This window comes from Aotus nancymaae, unplaced genomic scaffold (genome assembly GCF_030222135.1).
Source record: "Aotus nancymaae isolate 86718 unplaced genomic scaffold, 86718_ANA_hifiasm-v0.15.2.pri h1tg000019l, whole genome shotgun sequence".
Taxonomy (NCBI): Eukaryota; Metazoa; Chordata; class Mammalia; order Primates; family Aotidae; genus Aotus; species Aotus nancymaae.
The window spans coordinates 29,048,124-29,066,944 of NW_026988431.1; the positions used below are offsets into that span (position 1 = coordinate 29,048,124).

An 18,821-nucleotide genomic window follows, 5' to 3' on the forward strand; every position below is an offset into this window, starting at 1 on the left:
TCAATCTTCCTGATGCCTGCAGAATAGGAGCTTTGCTAATAGCTTTTGAGATTCACCCCACCACCCTCCCAAAAAAGAAGGCCAAAAGAAGAGGATCCTGCTAATCTGCCAGGTCAGGTCTAGTCTTCGAGGGACTGAATTACTCAGTTGAGAACATTTCCTCAAAGGAATCCTCGACTTTGCCCTCTGCTAACTCATCTGGATTCAGCAAAGATGCAATGCTCTTGCTGGGGTGCTGAGGCAATGCCATGGCATCTTCAAGAGCACCTGACAGTTTGTTATGGAAGCTTAACTGTGCCAGTCCTACCTGCAAGCAAGGGGACAGGGATGGTGCCTTCGCAAGACAAAAATCAGGGAACCAACAACTTCCCAAAAAGAGGTGTGGCTGCCTTTCCAGACCCCAGGAAGGGAGGGATGGAAACCGCACCTGCGGAAGGGAGTGCCATGAAACTGCTGATATGGGAGGACGGGAGGAGGAAGCCACCCTCAGCCTCAGAGGCCAAGGGGCTGGGGAGAACCCAAACTCAAAGAGAGAATGTTGTGTGCGTGCTAGGAAAGGCAGGACTCACTAAGGCCAGGTCAAGCCAAATGCCATCTTTTACTGCTCCTCTAGGCCAGGATGGAAAAACAGTCCACAGTGCCTTGGGTGTGTGTGCACATGAGAAGGGAACTGAGTTTCTACCGTGTTTTATAGGATGTTTTCTTTTTTTAAAAAAAGCTAATCTTTAGTGCCAAGAAAATAAAAATCTACCGTACGTTCATTCACTGAGACCCAGCGCAGATACCTGTAAACGGGGCGGTCTCAGAGGCCACAGGTGATGGCCTTCACTGCCAGCCAGGCAGGATGCTGTCATGTGGACTCCTGTGAATTCTCTCGAGGTAAGTAAGCACTCTTCCAACAAGCACCACTTGGGGGTGTGCCCATGGTGGGGGGACACTGGCCCACACAGGCATGCACACCCGTGCATATAAAGTACATAGAGAAATGGTGGAGATATTCCCGTGGGCTATGTTTGCCTGTAGTTTAACACAACTATGCATTATTTTATTGATGGCAAGACAATCACAAGTTATTTGACAATATTAAGTATTTCTTATTTCAACACGTTGCAGTACTTTTGAATTTCCAAAACTGTTATCACAATGCAAGTTCCAACTTGAGAGCAGGAGAAACAAGAATATACATTGAGCACATGTATCTCCGTGTGAGGATGTGTTTGTGGAAGGTGTATACACAAGTCTATCTCTATATATAATTATGTACACACATATAAAAACTAAACACACGACATCTGAAACACGTTCAAACATTGGTCCTTGCCTTCTGGAAGAGGTGTTCAGTGGGATCCTGCTTCGTCTCTTCACTTGAAGATAAATTCCTCTCTAGCGATGATCTCTGGCACACAGCCTCCTGGGCAGAGGACGTTTGGCAGGCCCACTGCACAAGTATCAGTCCAGCCAGGTTCTGCTGCACTTACTGCCTGCCGTTTCAGATTAATTTCTGAGAAGTTTCAACATTCATTCCAACAACCTTGTGGAGTTCAGCCCACCATACCCCAGATGGTCATTCATCCCATCTATGACATGCCCAGCAGCAGCCTGGAGGGAGAGCCAATGACAGCAGGGAGGGAGGGGCTGACATTTTGGCCAGACTCACTGTCCATTGCACCTGGCTCTGTGTAGGCTCAGGGCAGTGAGTCTGAGTCTATTTGGAATGCTGGCCAAGTGGGTTATATCACTTAGAGAGAAGAGAGAGAGTTCTCTTCAGAGACTTTACAGGTCCTCAGGACTAAAACATTCTCAGGAATGAGTAAAAAATGGAAGAGATGGCTCTCTGGGGGCAAGTCCTAGTACCCCAGGCAGCCTTCTGGAGACCCCACCTGAACCATACCCTCAGGCGACCACAGCGCAGCTGCAACAGCCACAAAGGGGTGTCCACAAAGACTCCAACTGTGCCATGCCAGTGGGGTGAAAACACAGCAACAGATCAGCTTTTCCAGAAAGTACTCGACAATATTAGCAGCTTAGGCTCTAAGAACATGGATCTTTCAAGGTGGTGGTTCTACAGACAACCCTTCCCCCCAGTCACAGAGGCTCAACTCCAGGTGGTACAGACTCCAGCTTCCCTGACACCCAGGAGGAAGGCTTCAGGATGCCACGCTGCCCAACATCACACACTGAGTTTCTTAGGTTAGCCCAGCCGTGTGTGCAGACTGCCAGGTGGGCTGGTTAAAATGTTTTCAGAACTACACATGGCACCCCAGTCTCTAACCACGCACTGCACAGCTGCAATTGCCGACAGCACCCCGTCCTTCTGATGGGCTCTTCCTCTGCCAGTCCCTGAGGGTACGGAGAACACAAAGTTGCCTGTACCCTCAACCCCTTCAAGGCTTTTCAGGGAAGGGGAAAGGGAAGTGAGAGCAGTGCCCCTGGGGCCTGCTGCCAGGCTGCCTAGAGCCCACAAGGCCTTAGTCTCAGCTCCACACAAAGTTGATGACCCACTCTGGGCATGGAAGGACAGAGTCAGAGCTACCTTTTCAGAGGCTGATGTGTTCAACCAATGTTTGATTTAACCGAGTAGGGCCTGGAGAGTGGGGCCAGATGGCCCTGGACTGGAGCCTAATTAAGTTGCTCAGTTAATTGTTTTAATTTATTGGGCTGGGGATGGGAGGAAGGCAGAGGTGATGAATGGTTCAAAGAGAACAGGAAGGAGGAGGTGTGTGGAAAAGGTTCTCTATAAGTTTACAAATATACAAAAACAAAAAGCACATCTTTCAAATAAAAATGACTACATTTTTATCTGGCAAAAAATTGTATACACATGATTTAAATTTTTTTTAAATTTTAACAGTTTTTGGCAATCTTAATAAAGTACAATATATTACAACCAAACCAAAAAATAGTCGTTTAAGTAACAGCTGTTAAGAGTGACGTGATCCCTGATGCCCAGCCTCCCTCCCCATCCCACCCTACTCCTAGAGACAGAGAGAAAAGAAAAATCCTCCCATCTTGATAACTCGGTTCCCTCCCCCCTTAGGAAGCTAGCCAATAGGAAGCAACACAACAAGCAAGGAGTGTCATGGGAAGCCGCAGGTCGGCTTTGCATTAGCAGGAGCAGCCGCCCTCGCTGGCCGGGGGCTCCTGGGGTTTGTCCAGTTTGATGTCAATCACTGCAGGAGGATGGGCTAAGGAAGACGACTCTCCTGGAGAAGCTGCCACCCCGCTCAGCCCTGTGCACCGCACCCTTTGGCTACTGCTCTGTTTCTCTGCAAACACCGAGGGACTTGGCTCTTGGTTTGGGTAGGCTAGGAAGGATGCAACACCAGCTCCCACTTTGCCTCCTCTTCCCTTCACCCATCTACTTCCCCCGATGCTTGTCCACCCAAGCAAAGCTTGTCTTGCCTGGGGCCGTGGGATCACCATCTATACCAAGGCCAGAGGGTCCCTTTCTCAGACGCCTCCCCTTGACCTGTGCTCAAACGCCAGTTCCCAGCCCTGGCCTCAGCCCGGTTACCTGCCGGGCCCCCTCAAAGTGCAATGGAGATGAAGAGCCCGCCAGGTTCACATCTCAAAGCACAACTGTACATGGCCCTTGCCTAACTGGCAGCAGGAGCAAACCCCTCAAGCTTTAGTCAGAACACATCACTTAGATCCTGAGGACGGCCACATCCACGGGGCCTACACACAGCCCCCTTGCCAGCTCTTTCCACTGGTGCCCTCAGTGGCTGTGGCTAGAGAAGCACTTAACCAGAACCACCAGAGGGACGACTTCAAAATGCACAGCCAGGCCGGCCCTCTCCCTTCCTCACCGGGCGCAAAGTCAAGACTGTATTTGAAGTTTTAGCCTTGCATCAAACCAGACCTAATTATAGCTGAGGATCAGGTCCTTCGACACCTCACAGAATTGCTCTTCCTGGACAGGGCTTTGGTGTGGCTGCAGGATTGCCCTAAGACAGGCGTGTGCGGGGTGTGGTGGTATAAGAAGCGCTCTTATGGAACTTGTTGCTGGCATCCTAAGGATGCTTTTGTGGCTCCTATTTGAGGACAACACGAGAGATTCTTTTGGTTTAAACACTATGAAAAGCCAGGCTTCTCCTGAAGTTCACATTTTTCTTTCCTTGCCTTGGCTGTTAGGATGCTCAGAGCCAACTTTTGGGCCACCTCTAACAACCATGCAGCCACGGCATATATTTTGAGTATGACTTTATCTCTGACTTTTCTTTGCTTTTCCTACCTTTATTCTCCATATGTGCATGTGTACACACATACACATACAACTTTATCTTGCTTGTATGTATACACACATTGCAGCATAAAAAGGAGTAAACAGATGATAAGCAAATGCCTTCCTTCCCACTGCCCACTGCAGTCCACCTTTTGTTCGCTCTACTCCAGTCAAACAGCCTACTTCTCTACTGCCTATCAATTTTGGCAAACCCACTTCCAAGAATGCCCTGCTGTTTCTCTCTGGCAGCTGTAGTTTTATGGCCGATGCTGGCAGCCCAGTCCCCTTCTGTATCACTGGCCTGGGCACAGGCCTCCTTGAGGTCTCCCGGTCTTCTCTGAATGCCCCTCTGAGCCCAGCCAGCTCTCTCTCAGCATGGTGGCTTCCCAAAGCCAGCTCGGGTAACAATCATGTCACATTCTGCTACAGAAACAAAGCGTCCATGGGTTTCTCACTCAGGCCTCCCATTGCGTTAACACTAGCTCATCCCCTTCCCTCAATCACACACCGAGGCCCCACCAACCAGACCTTCCCCTGCTTTAAACACATCCTATGCTTTCCTTCTTTCCTTTGTTCATGCTGTTCTTTCCTTCTAGAAGTGATGCTCCCTCCCTGCACCCAGACTTCCTCCTCATATCTACCTGTAAAAGTGTCCTCGTTCTTAGGTCCAGGGTGCATGCACTAGTGGCCTCTCCCGTGAAGCCCTTTCAGGCGGTGCTGAGCACTTACTCTGTGCTGAGTGCTGTAAATGCGCTACCTCACTTCACATGAGACCCCGAGCAGTGGGGAGTGAAACGGCCGCCTGTCAGCTGGGAAGCTGAGGCGCTCAGGCACAAACCCAAGGCTATCCAACCCCAGCCTTCTACTTTCAATTACCTGGCTGTGCTAAGCCCCTTGTGGACTGGCTTCTCAAGCTCAACACTGCTGACATTTTGGGCCAGACAATTCCTTGTGATGGGGGCGTCCTGTGCACGTAGGATGTTCAGAAGCATCCCTGACCACTATCTATGAGATGCCAGGTAAACCCCATTCCCTTTCCCCAATATGACGAGCCAAAGAGTACGAAGACATTCAAAAGGGGAGGGCGATATTAGTCCTGGGTGAGAACCAGTGGTCTAGCTTGAAGGTCGGCCACTCTTACAGCATTATGTTCTGCCCAGTTGAAGGTACCTGACTACCACTAAAAAAACCCCATGCACCACTGGAGTCAGAATACTTTCATACACTGCACAGCAGCAGTTCTCAAATGGACTGCATCAGAATTTTCTGAGATATTTGTTAAAAATATGTCTCGCTGGGCCCTACCTTGGTAGATGTGGGGATGGGCCCCAGATGTGTGTTTTTAACAATTTCTTTGGAGAGTCCCAATGCACAGACATCCAGGAAACCAATTCTATTCCAGCACTGTCCAAAGAACTTTCTGCGATGACAGAAATATTCTGTATCTGCACTGTCCAAGGTCTCACCATTAGCAACATGGGTAACTGGGCACTTGAAAGGATGCTAGTGCAAGTAAGGAGCTGAACTTTTAATTCAACTGAATTTTAACTAGTTTAAGTCGGAATAGCCACATGAGGCTGCAGAATTGGAGAGCACAGGTCCAGCTCTTCCACTAGGAGCTTTCACACAGGCTCTCATTTAATGTCACCTCCTTCCTCGTTATGCCACATGCTGCTGAAATGCAGTGCTCAGGGGCTGCTTGCTGATTGACAGGATAGGGAAGAATGACTGGACCCATGTCTAAATGATGCCCCGGAAGAGGAAACTCAGGGTTTCCCATAAGCCTCAAGAGGTCTGATATGTGCCTTTCCGGCAGGCACGGCCAGAGCTCACCCGCCTTTTCCCTCTGGGTCAAGTGTGGCCCATCACGAGCCACATTCAGTGTCCACTGTCTCTTGTTCCTGGAACAGTGATGGGTGGGCCCAGACAACCTGTTACAAACTCATCCCCTACTGTTGGGTATGCTTCCCCAGTCCCAGCACCTCTGACCCTACTGTACCATAATCCTCTCTGTATCTGGAATCTCAAAGCACCCCACAGCCCCATCAGAGAGGGCAACAGGGCTGTGGAATCCAATTATTTGGATGTGGTTCCAGCTCTGAATTAAGGAGTTGGGAGGCCTTGGGCATGCTCTATCAAGTTTGGGGTGTACTGTCCTCACCTGCTTAGAGCCACTTCATGAAGTGCCCACAATACTGCTGTCCCTTTGTGTAAGCCAGCCTTGTGCAGAAGGAGTGCAGACCCATGCAATGGAGGCATGCTGTATTTGGGCAGAAAGTGGGGGTTGGGGAGTTGTGTATGTAGACCCCATGAGGGGCCTAGGGCTCTACCATTTGGTGGCTCCCTGGCCTCTACTTTGCTGAGAGAGCAGGAGACCAGTGGAGGGTGCTGCTGGACAGAAGTGTTGGCCAGAGCGGCCCTGAGGGGGGACTCCTGTGTTCAATGTGAAGAAGGCAGCCCCCATCTGGACCTGCAAGCAGGAGACAGAAACCTCAAGCCACACACTCCCCAAGCCCTGGGCCGACCAAGTGAGGCCAAGTGTGAACAGTTTATACATTGCCACAAAGCAGTGCTTCTGTGTGTTTGCTCTCAATGTTGAAGACAATTATGAACATGACCTCAAAGCACACATCTTCAAAACATCTGGATTTGAACTATGAGTAAGCAGAAATGCCAGCACCCCATCCCGGCTGAAGCAGAGTGATGGCTACCTCCATCTGGTCCCTCTGGGAGCTCTGGTGGCTGCTCCAGCATCTGCCTCGTGAGAGGATGAGAGTACATCTACCCAGATGAGGGAACCCCATAGCTAGAAAAAGGGACACAGGTCACATGGCCCTGTGCAGTGTATTTGCAACCTGCCCTGTATCCTTTCTCTCAAGGGGCCTGAAGGTCATTGGTAGCTGGATGAGACACTAGGCACATTGTCACCCCACACTCAGCCCAGCCTGACCTGACTGTGGGCCTAGCCTGGAGCCCCCACAGTGCGACTCCGGGAGAATGTGAATGAAATGATCACCACTCACCCTGGCCAGTGTGCCATGCCTTGAGAGCTGGCGGGATGGAAAGCAGGCAGTGCAACCCTTCCCCTTCCTGGCAGGCACAGCAGGGATCGCCTGCACCTTGTCTGCCCCTCTCCCTTGGTCCTGCTCCTATGTTTGCCCTTCAGATTGGCTTCTGTATGTTCCTGGAACCTCGAAGGAGTCCCATGTGACAGCTAATTCCATGGAGGCTATCTTCTGAGCTACTGAGAGCTGTGGGGTGCCCTTGTCAAGTATCCGAGTCTCAGTCTCTTTATCTGTGATTGGAGTCTCATAACTGACCAACCAGGAGACACTCCTCAAACCCCCTCCTCTTGACCAGTTTGTCTTCTGGGGACACACAGACCATGGGACTGCTGGGGCACCTGCTCCTTGGTAAGCCTTCCTGCCTCACCCCTAAGCAGGGTGGGTCTCGAGTCTGCTCTGAGAGCTCCTTAAGGAAAGCTGGAGAGGCCCAGCCTCCCTCCAGGCCTGTGTCAGGCTCCCTCTTGCTGCCACCCTGAGGCTCCCAGTGTCCTGCCCGCCCTGCCCCAGCAGCTCCATCAGGCAGAAGGGGAGGGAGCAGCACAGCCACCACTCTGGCCCCTCTGGGCCTCCAACATTAAGCTGTGTGCTTCTCTCGCTTTTGATTCTCATCAGCCTGAAGGTACCCTTCCATCTTCCCAGGGCCCTTCTCTGATCTGTCAGAAATGTCTGCCCTTAGAGGCCTGTGGGATCAGCGGGGGATGCTAGAGAGCTGCTGTGTAGGGACAGGTCCATTCTAAAGGACGCCAGCCAGGGATCTGCATGCCCAGTTTCTAGTGGCTAACTTAGGTGGGGACATCTGACTAGGTACAGGGGAGGCCAGGTGTGGGCAATGCCTTCACAGTTTTCATCTGATCCTCTCAAATGCCCTTGGAGGGATGATGTCCCAGAAAAAATAGGGCTGGATATGGAGGAAGCAAGCTTGAGTATGAATCCTAACTGTAACTTACATGCTGTGTGACATTGGGCAAACCAGACTACCTCTCTGAACCTCAGTTTCAGCCTCTAGGTGTCCCTTCAGGTTGGGGCTGGTTTGTGGGTCATGTGCAACTGTCCCACAGAACAGCGGGGAGCCTCAGGGGCTGTGTAGGGCTGGGCAGAGAAAGCGGCGGAACATGGAAGGTGGCATCTGTTTGAAGTGGGAGCTGTCTCAAGTACACTGAACCATGATGAGATCACATCACCAGTGACAGAGCCTTCCCTGCAGTGGAGACTCTGCCTGTGTTCATAAAACCCATACCATGCTCTCAGTAAAGAAGGGCAAAGTCGCTGTTTCTCACTCCCCACTGCACAGCATCACTCTGTGCACACCCCTTTGGTATCCTCCGGCTATTCTAGGAGAAGAAGTAAATGGTTAGAGCCAGATGGGGGCTCCAAGACCATGGGGTTCAGTCGCACCCTGTCTAGAGGATGTCCTGTGCCATTCGCGCGGTCCACGGAAGGCCGGGCGGGGGACTGGCGACTGTCTGGCCACTGCACTAACATATTCAGTGAATAAATGGCTCCTCCTATGCATCTTTTCACTCACTTGTCACAGGAAAAGGATACTCCCTTCTTTGCTTTTCTCCTGGACATTCTCCATTCCGGGTAGAGCCGACGCCACACGTCGAAAAAGCTGGAGATGAAGAAATGCAGCGTGAGCCCCCACCCTGGCCCTCCCCTCCGCTCCTCACTGCGTCTCCACCCTCTGCCCTCTTCCTCTCCCAGCCTGCAGCTTTACTCTCCCATCTGCCCATCTGAAGGGCAGGGGCTGTGCCTATGTTCTGTCTCCGCACCGCACCCGCAGTGCCTCTCACAGCATGGGGGCTGGGCAGGCCTCAGTGCAAGTGTGTGGAAGGAAGGAAGGAAAGCCGTGGCCTCTTGCCCAAGCAGGCTGGCCGCAGGGTCACCGGGTCAGGTTGGGGCTGGTCTGTGGGAGATGTGCAACTGTCCCACAGAGCAGTGGGGAGCCTCAGAGCCTGTGCAGGGCTGGGCGGGGAAAGCGGCGGGATGTGGAAGTCATAGCATGTGACTGCAGAGGACCTCCTCTGGTGCAGAAAATGGTCTGGGTCTCCGGGTGACAGGCCCTAAGGTGGGCTTCTGCACACAGCCTTGCGGGGACCAGGTGTAGGGAACCGACTTGCCCTTGAGACAAATGAATCTGTTCAGGGAGCCCTGCAAGTCCAGCGTCACGGCAGCGAACAGCAGGGGCCAGGGCCGCACGGGCAGCGAACAGCAGGGGCCAGGGCCACACAGGCAGTGGCGAGGCTTCTCTGAGAGCGTGAGGGATGCAGGAGTGTCAATGCAATCTTGTGAGCTTGTTTGGATGTGTGGGACTGTGAGCTGTTTATTTTGTGTAGGTGTGTGTGTTTTGCCTGTAGGGCTGCATGGAAAATGTGTGTGTTGTGAGTGGTGCATGTGGGCAGGTGCATGTGTATTTGTGTAAGCATACGGGGGAATGTGAGTGTGGTGTGTGAATGTGTGGCATCTTTCTGTGTGTGTTTGTGAAGTGTGGGGGGAATGTGTAATAATGTGTGTCCTTGGTAAGGTAAGTGTGTACACATTGGTTTTCTATGTGTGTGCATGTATGTGTGTGTGTGTGTGTGTGTCAGGGCAGGCGTGGGTGGCAGGAGACAGGTGGCAAGTGGCAGATGGGATGCTGTCAGAGATGGAATCTTGGAGGTGACAAGGCAGAAGTATGAGGCATGGAGGACTCTGAACTGCTATGCTCTGAATGCTGGTCCCCACGCAAATTCCTGTGCTGAAAGAGAATCTCCAGTGTGACAGTATGAAGAGGTGGGGCTTCAGGAGGTGCTTAGGTCAGGAGGATAGAGCCCTCCTGGATGGGATGAGTGCCCTGATGAACGGGGCCTGAGGGAGCCTGTCTGCCCCTTCCACCTAGTGAGGGTGCAGCAGGAAGGTGCCATCTAGGAAGAAATGGGCCCTCACCAGACACTGAATCTGCCTGCACCTTGACCGAGTATTTCCCAGCCTCCAGAACTGTGAGCAATACATTTCTGTTGTTTATATCCTACCCAACCTATGGTAATTTGTTACAGTAGCCTGAATGGACTAACCCAGGAACACTCCCCGCTCTCCTCACAAATGCGAACTGCAGGAACTGGGTGGGCTTTGGGCTCATACCCTCCACTGCATGAGCTCTCTGAAGACAGGGTGAGTCTTATTCATGGCCTCACCCCAGAGCCCACAGGACACTATCCCCTTCCCTGAGCACCCGGGCTGAGTGACAGGGCTAAAGGCAGTGAGGGCCCAAGCAGCGAAGTTGCTGGTGGGCCCGGCAGGGTGTGGGACCCTTGTGGGCAGGCTGCAGAGGGGGCTCTGCAGTGGGGCAGGTATTAGTGGGGAAGGGTACGAAGGGCCTGGGCCATCCTTCCTGAGCTCTCCTTCACGGCCTTGCCCTGGGCGGCTCCAATCTGCTTGTCTGGCTGTCAAAACAGTTACAGCCTCTGCTGGTAGCCAAAATGCCAGTTTGAAGGGTGCTCTAGGGCCAGGTATGGGTTTCTGTGAGTGGATATGCTCACATTTAGATCCAGAAGTCCACACCACATGGAGACTCCTCTGAGCCACAGAGTGTTCAAAACTGACCACATTTAAATGCCTGCTAAACTACTGTGTGGGTTCCAGAGCACTCTGGGGGTGGAGGCATCAGTGCCTCCCTGACCCTGACTGTGGAGGCAGATGCTACCTGCCCTATGGACCTCCTGGTGCTGCCCTCCCTCTACTTCCCATGACTTTAGGACCCCCAAATAGCAGCAGCCCAGCCCAGTCTCTCCTGCACGCCCCCAGGAAGGAGGAAGGACCATGACAGCTTCAGCCCACACCAACGGAGGCCGGGAACAGATGGGAGTGAGTGAAGCCGTGCTGAGGATACTCCAGTTAGGGTGGGGCACTAAGTCCTGGAGCTTTGGGGCTCCCCAATGTCACACAGTATCCCTTCTACTCTGTCTCTTCTTGTCGCTCTGCCAGCCCACCTTCCCCACGGCCACCAGCAGTGTCCGCATGGGGCAAACCACCATTGCATCCAGAAGGCCAGTGCTGCATACACAGCTTGCCAAGGGTTCCCAGCAACGCTGGAGTGGCAAGGCAGGAGCGAACGCCAGGCCAACCATGTTCCTCACTCAGCGTCCCCTCCCCACACTCGGGCACCCTGCAGCCACGACTTTGCTGCTCCCCTGCTTGGCATGCCTGCCCTCCTCACCACCTCTCCAAGTCCTTCTCATCCCCAACGGCAAGAGATATTAACCTTTTCGTGAGCTAAGGACCCCTCTGGCAGTCTGGTGAAGCCTAGGGACTCCTTTGAAGTGTGTGAAATCAATCACATAGGATGACAAAGGAAATACTGAGTACTGAAATAAACTTCATTGATATTCATGCTTCCTTATGAACATATGAACAGCGAGAACTAGCAAGAGCTCTAATAACTCCTGCAACACCATGAGGTGACAGGAAAGCATCTGTGAATTCTGTTGGTGGTAAAGCCATAGGCACTGCTAAGAAGACTGAGTCATTGCCTACACTCATCATTGAAGGACCAATCAGATGTGGTTACTGAAGATAAAGGTGCAACGTTTTCCAGCCCTGTCTGCTGACCTGCTGAATTCCATCCATGCACTACTCAGGGGGCCTCACGCTGCAAGGTCAGCCCTAACTCCACAGCCCTAACTCCTGTGAGCTCCAACCACACCATGGTGGGCTCTTCTCTCCACGCCTGAGTTGTCCTCCACAGCCCTAAGCACTTGCAAAGTGCAAGGAATGAACCCCAAATGCTGATCGGATTGAATTTTCCTACACCCATCATCTGAAGTGAGATGAGAGGCTAGGGGACCACTGCTTCCCTCAGCTGCCTGGAAGCTGGTGGCTGGACACTCTCAGGGCCTGCTACGTGGGCCGTGACTGGCTGCTGCTACAGTGGCTGGTGACTTACGTTCTCCATACACTGTGCCTGGAGTGCTCCCTCCCTCTCTTGGGCTTTACCAGCTCCAGAAATTAGCTCGCCCTGCACTGGGCGCACCTATGGGTGTTCTGGTTGGCTGCCCCAACCCCACCACCAGCCCCTCAGGGCAAGGCAGGTCTGAGACTGTGGCTGACCACAGGGCCACGCCATGCAGGGCCCGGTACCAGGTGTGTCCTCACCTGCTTCACGTTGTAGCCGGTCTTTGCACTGGTCTCAATGAACATGACGCTCAGTTCTTTGGCGCGCTGCTCCCCCTCCTCGATGGTTATCTGCCTAGAGATGAGGGGAAGGCGGGAAATCAGTTCTGCAGAGGAGCAGCCCCTGGCAGAGATGAGGAGGGACCCACCCAGCAGGGCAGAGGGAGCCCACTGGGCCCCTGGTCAGTCCTGAAGACAGGCTCTGATCCCAGGGGCCTCTCCTGGGTGCCAACCACAGTCTCTTAGCACAAAGCAGGGAACAGCAGGGAATAGCAGGACACTATCCCTTCTCCCCACTCCTTCCTCCATGTCTTCTCAGCCTCAGTTAGGCCCTGGGGCAGGCCTGGGGTAGGACTGTCCCGTACCTGCCTTTCTCAATAGTCATTACTGCAGATCCTGTGTTTGTGAAGAAATTCAAGCCAGGCAGTGCCACTCTAGGTGGTATTATCGGTCACATTTTCCCTATGAGAACACTAAGGTTAAAAGTGTCTCCCCCAAGGCCACAAAGCTACTTAGCAGAGGGGGCTCCACAATGCGGCAGACAGAAGTGGGTGAGGGTATGAAAGGCTTGGGTACCCTTTGCACTGGGATTTGAGCCCAGCTTTCCTTCCTTCAAGGACAGAACTCCAGTAAAACAGGCTCTAATTCAGATGATTCCTCAGGTGGTCAAGGGACGCTGCGAGAGTCCTGCACTGCTTGCTGGAGTCCATAGCCTGTCACTTTGTCTGCCCAAGTCAGGGTCACGTGAGATGAGTGGACAATGTACATACATGGCACCTCAGTTCTCCCTGTGCACAGAGGGTAGTGTGGAAGAGCCTCTTTAGAGAGCCTCACGCCAGATGCAGCCACAAACCAGGCTGAGGAGCCTCCGGCTGTAGGTTTGTGATCCGGATGCTCTGCATGCACACACCTAGGGCCTGGGGCATTCGTGCCCCCATGCACACTGGTGTAGACAGTTCACAGGCACAGACAGTTTGCAGCACACACACTGGGGCCCAGGGGACTGCTGTGTCTGGGGCAGCGCTGTGGCCTTACACCATGCACTGCTGGGCCAAGCCAGGTGCACAGAGCTCTGTGCAGACAGCACACGGAGGCGTGCCTGGCCCCTGCCTGGCGGTGGAACGCAGGCCTTCACAGATGAGACACCCATGGGTGAGAGTCTACCAGGTGTTCTCAAAGCTCCTAGTGTCTCAAGGGACCTCTCTCAGATGCATGGCCAGAAGCACAGACACACCACCCATGCACGCCAGAGCTCCCTGTCCAGGAGCAGTTAGAGAGGAGTGGAGGGTAAGCACCCTGCACCTGTGTGCCCTCGCACCTACCTCTTATCAGCCAGGTCCGTCTTGTTGCCCACCAGCATGATGATAACATCACTGCCCCTCTCTGTCCTGACGTCGTCAATCCACTTAGAGGTCTGTTGGAAGGAGTTGAGATCTGGAGGCAGAAAGTGGGGATAAACTGAAAGGCAGGGCCAACCACCAGCAGGAGAGGGGAAGGGGAGGTGTGAGCCAGGAGCAGGAGGGAGGGTGAGTGCGTGCCCTCAGATACCCAAGGAGGGGTTTGAGCTCAGTCAACAGATCAGCCAGGTTGGGCCTTTCAGAGGGAACCACGCCCTGCCCAGCCCTGGGGAGCCGCTTGCACTGCTCAGCCACCCTCTGTGGGAAAGGAGTCACCCCATCTGGAAGGTCACAGTGTTATGATTTGCCACATGGAATAGTGGCTTTAGGGGCACACCTGAGAGTCAGATCTGACTCTGGGGACTCGGTGGAGAGTGAGAACTGGATCACACATGTGTGTGCATACACACACATACACATGTATACACACACACACACACATACACACAGGACTTGGCGAGTTTGGACAGTGAGGAGTAAGCAGAGGAGAACACAGCAGTCCTAGGGAAGGAAGGGCCCTACTGAGTGGCCTTCCCACCATGGGAGCTCAGGGAAGTCTGGCAAGGCCAGAGGGGTTTCTGAAGAGAAGCGTCAGGATCTGCAGGGGAAAGGAGGGGAAAGGTGGCCCGAAGGCTAGAGTCGGGGAGCCAGGGGCACTCAAAAATCCAGGAGAGACAGGGCCACTTCTGGGCAGCCTGACCTCCCTCAGCTGCCATGATAGGCCTTGTAGGGCTGAGTAGCCATAAGGCAATGCCCACCACTTGGCAGTCCGTGTGCCCAAGGGGAGGGGAGGCGCCTGTCCTCAGAGGTCTCAGTTTCCCACAGCCCGGTCTCCCTTTTGATGCACCTCATGCCATGTGAACCCAGGTCCTTGTGGGCCCAGTTCCCACCTGCACTCAGGTGTAGAGAGGACCTGTGGTCAGTAGAGGAGTGGACAGAGGGGGTGGGCAGCAGGCTGGGTGGTGGGGCATGTGCCAGCATGGGGGTACACATGCTTCCCCATGTGATTTTAGGGCTGTGGACAGCACCCAGGGAGTCCGCCCACTTCAGGGTAACCACAGCCCTGAGGGCTTATTGGGTATGTTCCAAGTCACCAGCCTTGCAGGTCTGGCCCCTCATCGGCCCCCACCCCCACCCTGGCCCTGTGCGCCCTTGAGGCTGTGCAGTCCTGTTAAAACACCTGCTTTGGCCAGAAGAGCCACAGTGTTGGAGAAGAATTACCAGTCTACTGCACTTCTAGACCCCCTTGACCGACCTTCCCAGGGAGTCCTGCACCCACAGCTGTTGGGTTGGGGTTGGCCCAGGGACCAGTGTCTTCTCCCATGGTGACACAAATTCAGAAGTAGCTCCTTAGGGATCTGACAGCCAGGAAGAGGGAGGGTACAGGGAGGCTGGAGCAGGGCCAACCTTGTAAGCATCGGTTCATAACACATGCTGATCCCTGCTTTGAGCAGAGCCACCCTGGCCCTGTAAACCCCTGCCTGTCGCAGGAGGGTGGGGGCAGTGGGAAACATGTTGGTGTTCAAAGGCAACTCACCTCTGTCCCCTGCCTTTCTGCATTCAGGGTACAATCGCACACATGTGTGTGTACACACATGCATATACACACACACAAACACACACATATACACAGGCCTGACCAGGGTCACACCTGGGCCCTGGAGCCTCTATGAGCCACCCTCCCTTAGGCACAGACCCTCACTTACTTGTGATGTCATACACCACCACAGCCACTGTGGAGTCCCGGATGTAGCTGGGGATCAGGCTGCGGAACCTCTCCTGGCCAGCTGTGTCCCAGAGCTGCAGTCGCACCTGTTTCAGGGAGGGCAGGACCATGGGCAGAAGAGTCAGTGGGGCGGTGAGGTCCTCCTGGTCCAGGGGGCTGGGAAAGCCAGGCTCTGCAATGCTGGCACCACCAGCTCCAGCCCCCAGGGTGGGCAGGGGCTCTCAGTGGTGCCCAGCTAAGGATTCTAGGGGATAAGCCCGAAGGGGCCCTCTCTGTCCCTCCCAGTCCTAAAATTAGGTGCTCACCGTGCGGTCCTCCAAGTACATGGTTTTTGACAAGAAGTCAATACCAATGGTTGCCTGTTAGAGAAAAGCACAGAATGGTCAAAACCGAAAGGTCTCATGCAAAGGGGCAAAAGCCTGGTGACTGCAGACGGTGGCATAACCAGCAAGAGGGGACGCTCATGTCAGTTCTAATGTGGCCATGCTCTGTCCTCCCTGCCCCTCCACCCACCACTCAGCAGCCCTCTCAAGACGGATCAAGCTGAGGACAGATGGAAGTGGTGGCCTTTATAGGGCAGGATCCTCTCTGGAAAGGGAAAGTACTTCGGGAGCAGTGAGAGCACAGTGGTGAGGAGGCCTCCCCAGGGGCAAGGTCGCTCAGGCCACTCAAAGTACATACCTGCCCCTGCCCCGCCGATGTGGGCTCCCTGCCTTGTTCCCAATCTAACCTGCAGCTTCCAAAGCCTCTTCCCTCTGCCCTGAAGCATGGGCCTGGGCTCAACACTGGCCCGGGGAGGGTGGGAGGCAGGGGACAGGAGCAGGCAGCTTGCTGCAGTGTGGGGGCAAACACCAGCATAGCTTTTCTCAGGTGGGGGCACTGCAGAACACCCAGAGTGGCCTCTCGCTGGGAGGCACCATTGGCTCTTTTCTCCCTAAGCCAAAACACTGGAAGCTGTCACCAGCTACCCTGTGCCACACCTATGCTCTGCTCCTGTGAGAGGCAGCCAGCCTTGTGGCCGGATGGGCAGGACCCACCACTCATTTGCTGTGTGGCCTTGGGAAAGCCACCCAACCTCTCTGGGCCTCACATGCACCCAGTACCTGTGAGAAGGACTAAGAGGCTGTCAATGTAAAATGGAGGTATCACTGCTATGTAATCAGTAATAACAAAGACCTGGACACACCTGAATGTCCAGGGCGCTAAGTACAGTGTGTTCATCTATGTGATCAGAATCCTTGGCAGCTGTTAACAATCACATTCTCGAAAAATATTTAAGGATTCGGGGAAACGGTCATCCAGTTTAAAAAAAAAAAACCGGTTATACAACATCATGTGGCGAGTGATCCCCATTCGATTAACTCAAGCAGATCTATGAGTGTTTTTCATGTTTTCCTGGACACTGAAGTGAAGGAAATCTGCTAAGTGTTAACGGCATCACAGTCTGGGTAGTGGCAGAGCATTCTGCTTCCTTCGTTACACTTTTCTCTACTTTCCACAATGAACATATAATAGTTCCAAAATCAGAAAAAGTCCTTGGAAATAAAGTTTAATAAATAAGTTTAATTGTGTGGAATGTCATGATTTCTGACTGCAGAAAAAATACATACAAGAGAAGCCCAAGAAAATAGAAGAGCTCATGTCTCCAGGCCCTCCTAGGCTGAATGCAAAGGTGTGCACCAATGTATGTGCATGAGTGTGCATGTTTACACAGTCACACTCCCAACTCGTTCCACAAAGGGCTGAGCGTGGCTGCACCCTCCTGGAAGCTTGCTTCATGATACAAAGATGTGGAGGGTGGAGGGTCATTCTACACTCTGGAGCATACGATGCTAGAACGTGGGCACTGGACAAACACCTTAGACACAACCCAATCAATCCCTTACTTTGGAGATGAAAGAACAGACCAAGGCTAAAGGACATGCCTAGTGTGACTTCACTCATCAGCAGCAGGGTGGCGAAGATCAGAACTGCAACCTTAGCAGCACTTGGCTCTTTCCAGCTCAGCCTCGCATAGTATAGCGACCAAGGAACAAATGTGCAATGACCGCTTGCGGAGGCAGACTTTCTCCTTCACGGATCTATTTCAGATTGACAATCCTTGTCTTCTGATTCCCTTATGGAGAAATGTGCATAGCAGGTAGAAGTCTCTCAACTCCTCAATGCTTAATAGGCTCCCCAGAAGTAACATGTTCCTTTTGTAGAGTCACCCTTGAACAAGAACCAGTTGCATGAGCTTAGGACTGGTGGCAGGGACTGCTGGTTGTCCCCAGTGTGTAGTCTCCCTTTCTATAGCAACAGAACTCTGGGCGTGTAGATGGACTTAGGGCTGCTCCAAATAAAGACCTTATTTTCCAGCTTTCTTCGCAGCTGGGTGGCTACGTTCTGGTTAATGGGATGTAAAGGTGATGTAGGCATCTTTTAGGACAAGTCTTCTATGGGTAGGGAGTGCTCAAAGCTGCTCCCTTCCCCGCTGTCAGGTGGGGATGAGTCATCCAGATGAGGTGACAGAGTAGCGATGACATCAACAAAGCCTGACTCCCTGACCCTGAGAAGCTACCTCAGCAGCCCTGGACTGCTCACAGCCAGATTGTTCTGTGAGAGAACTAAACTTCTATTTTGTTTAAGTCACTGATACTTTGGGTTTCTGTTAACGTAGCCTAACTATTGCCTAACTAACAAGCAAAGAACCATGGAGAAATGTATCCCTCAAAGGTAGGCGCCCGATGGTGATGCTACTGATGACTGTAACGATGACGACCCCATCACACCTCACATGTCACAAGGCACTTCTGCTTCCATGAAGGGCAGAGAAGTCACCAGATGACTCAACAAGGAATTATGCCACTTGGATGAAATCCCAGCAAAGCTCAACCCAGTGGCCTCCATAACCATAACTCCATTTACTGAACATCCACGTACTTTCTCTCACATCCCATAACAGTCTGAGCACAGAGGCAGCAAAGAGGAACCTGAATGAGGCCAACATCTTCTCCAGCTCTCTCTTAATTCCCGCTCCCAGCTTCCTCATCGGAGAAACCTCTGGTCCCTTAACTGTCAACTCTCTCAGATCTGTTCTGGCCACACTCTCCACCTGACCAGGCCACTGAGCCACTGAAGAACTTCCAGAGCCGTACAGATGGCATCAAAGCACAAGCCTTGTCTCTGGGTGTAATTGAGCCCTCAATTCTGCTCAAAAACATGTTCCTAAGTTTTGCTTTCAACAATGGCTGAGTGGCTTGTATCAAACAAACCCTCCC

The 18,821-nt window shown here is 52.9% G+C and overlaps 1 protein-coding gene across 1 annotated transcript in view; it reads right to left on the minus strand.

Moving 5' to 3' along the window:
* Positions 1 to 1,018: 1,018 nt before the first annotated feature.
* Positions 1,019 to 18,821, minus strand: part of RAB6B (RAB6B, member RAS oncogene family) — a 71,727-nt gene continuing 53,924 nt past the window's right edge. The window contains exons 3-8 of the mRNA XM_012451195.2: positions 15,867 to 15,920; positions 15,542 to 15,647; positions 13,761 to 13,872; positions 12,421 to 12,514; positions 8,836 to 8,902; positions 1,019 to 3,170 (exon numbers count right to left, since the gene is read on the minus strand). Of these exons, the coding sequence (XP_012306618.1) occupies positions 3,106 to 3,170; positions 8,836 to 8,902; positions 12,421 to 12,514; positions 13,761 to 13,872; positions 15,542 to 15,647; positions 15,867 to 15,920 (498 nt within the window). The 3' untranslated portion in view covers positions 1,019 to 3,105. The remainder of the gene's footprint in view (positions 3,171 to 8,835; positions 8,903 to 12,420; positions 12,515 to 13,760; positions 13,873 to 15,541; positions 15,648 to 15,866; positions 15,921 to 18,821) is intronic.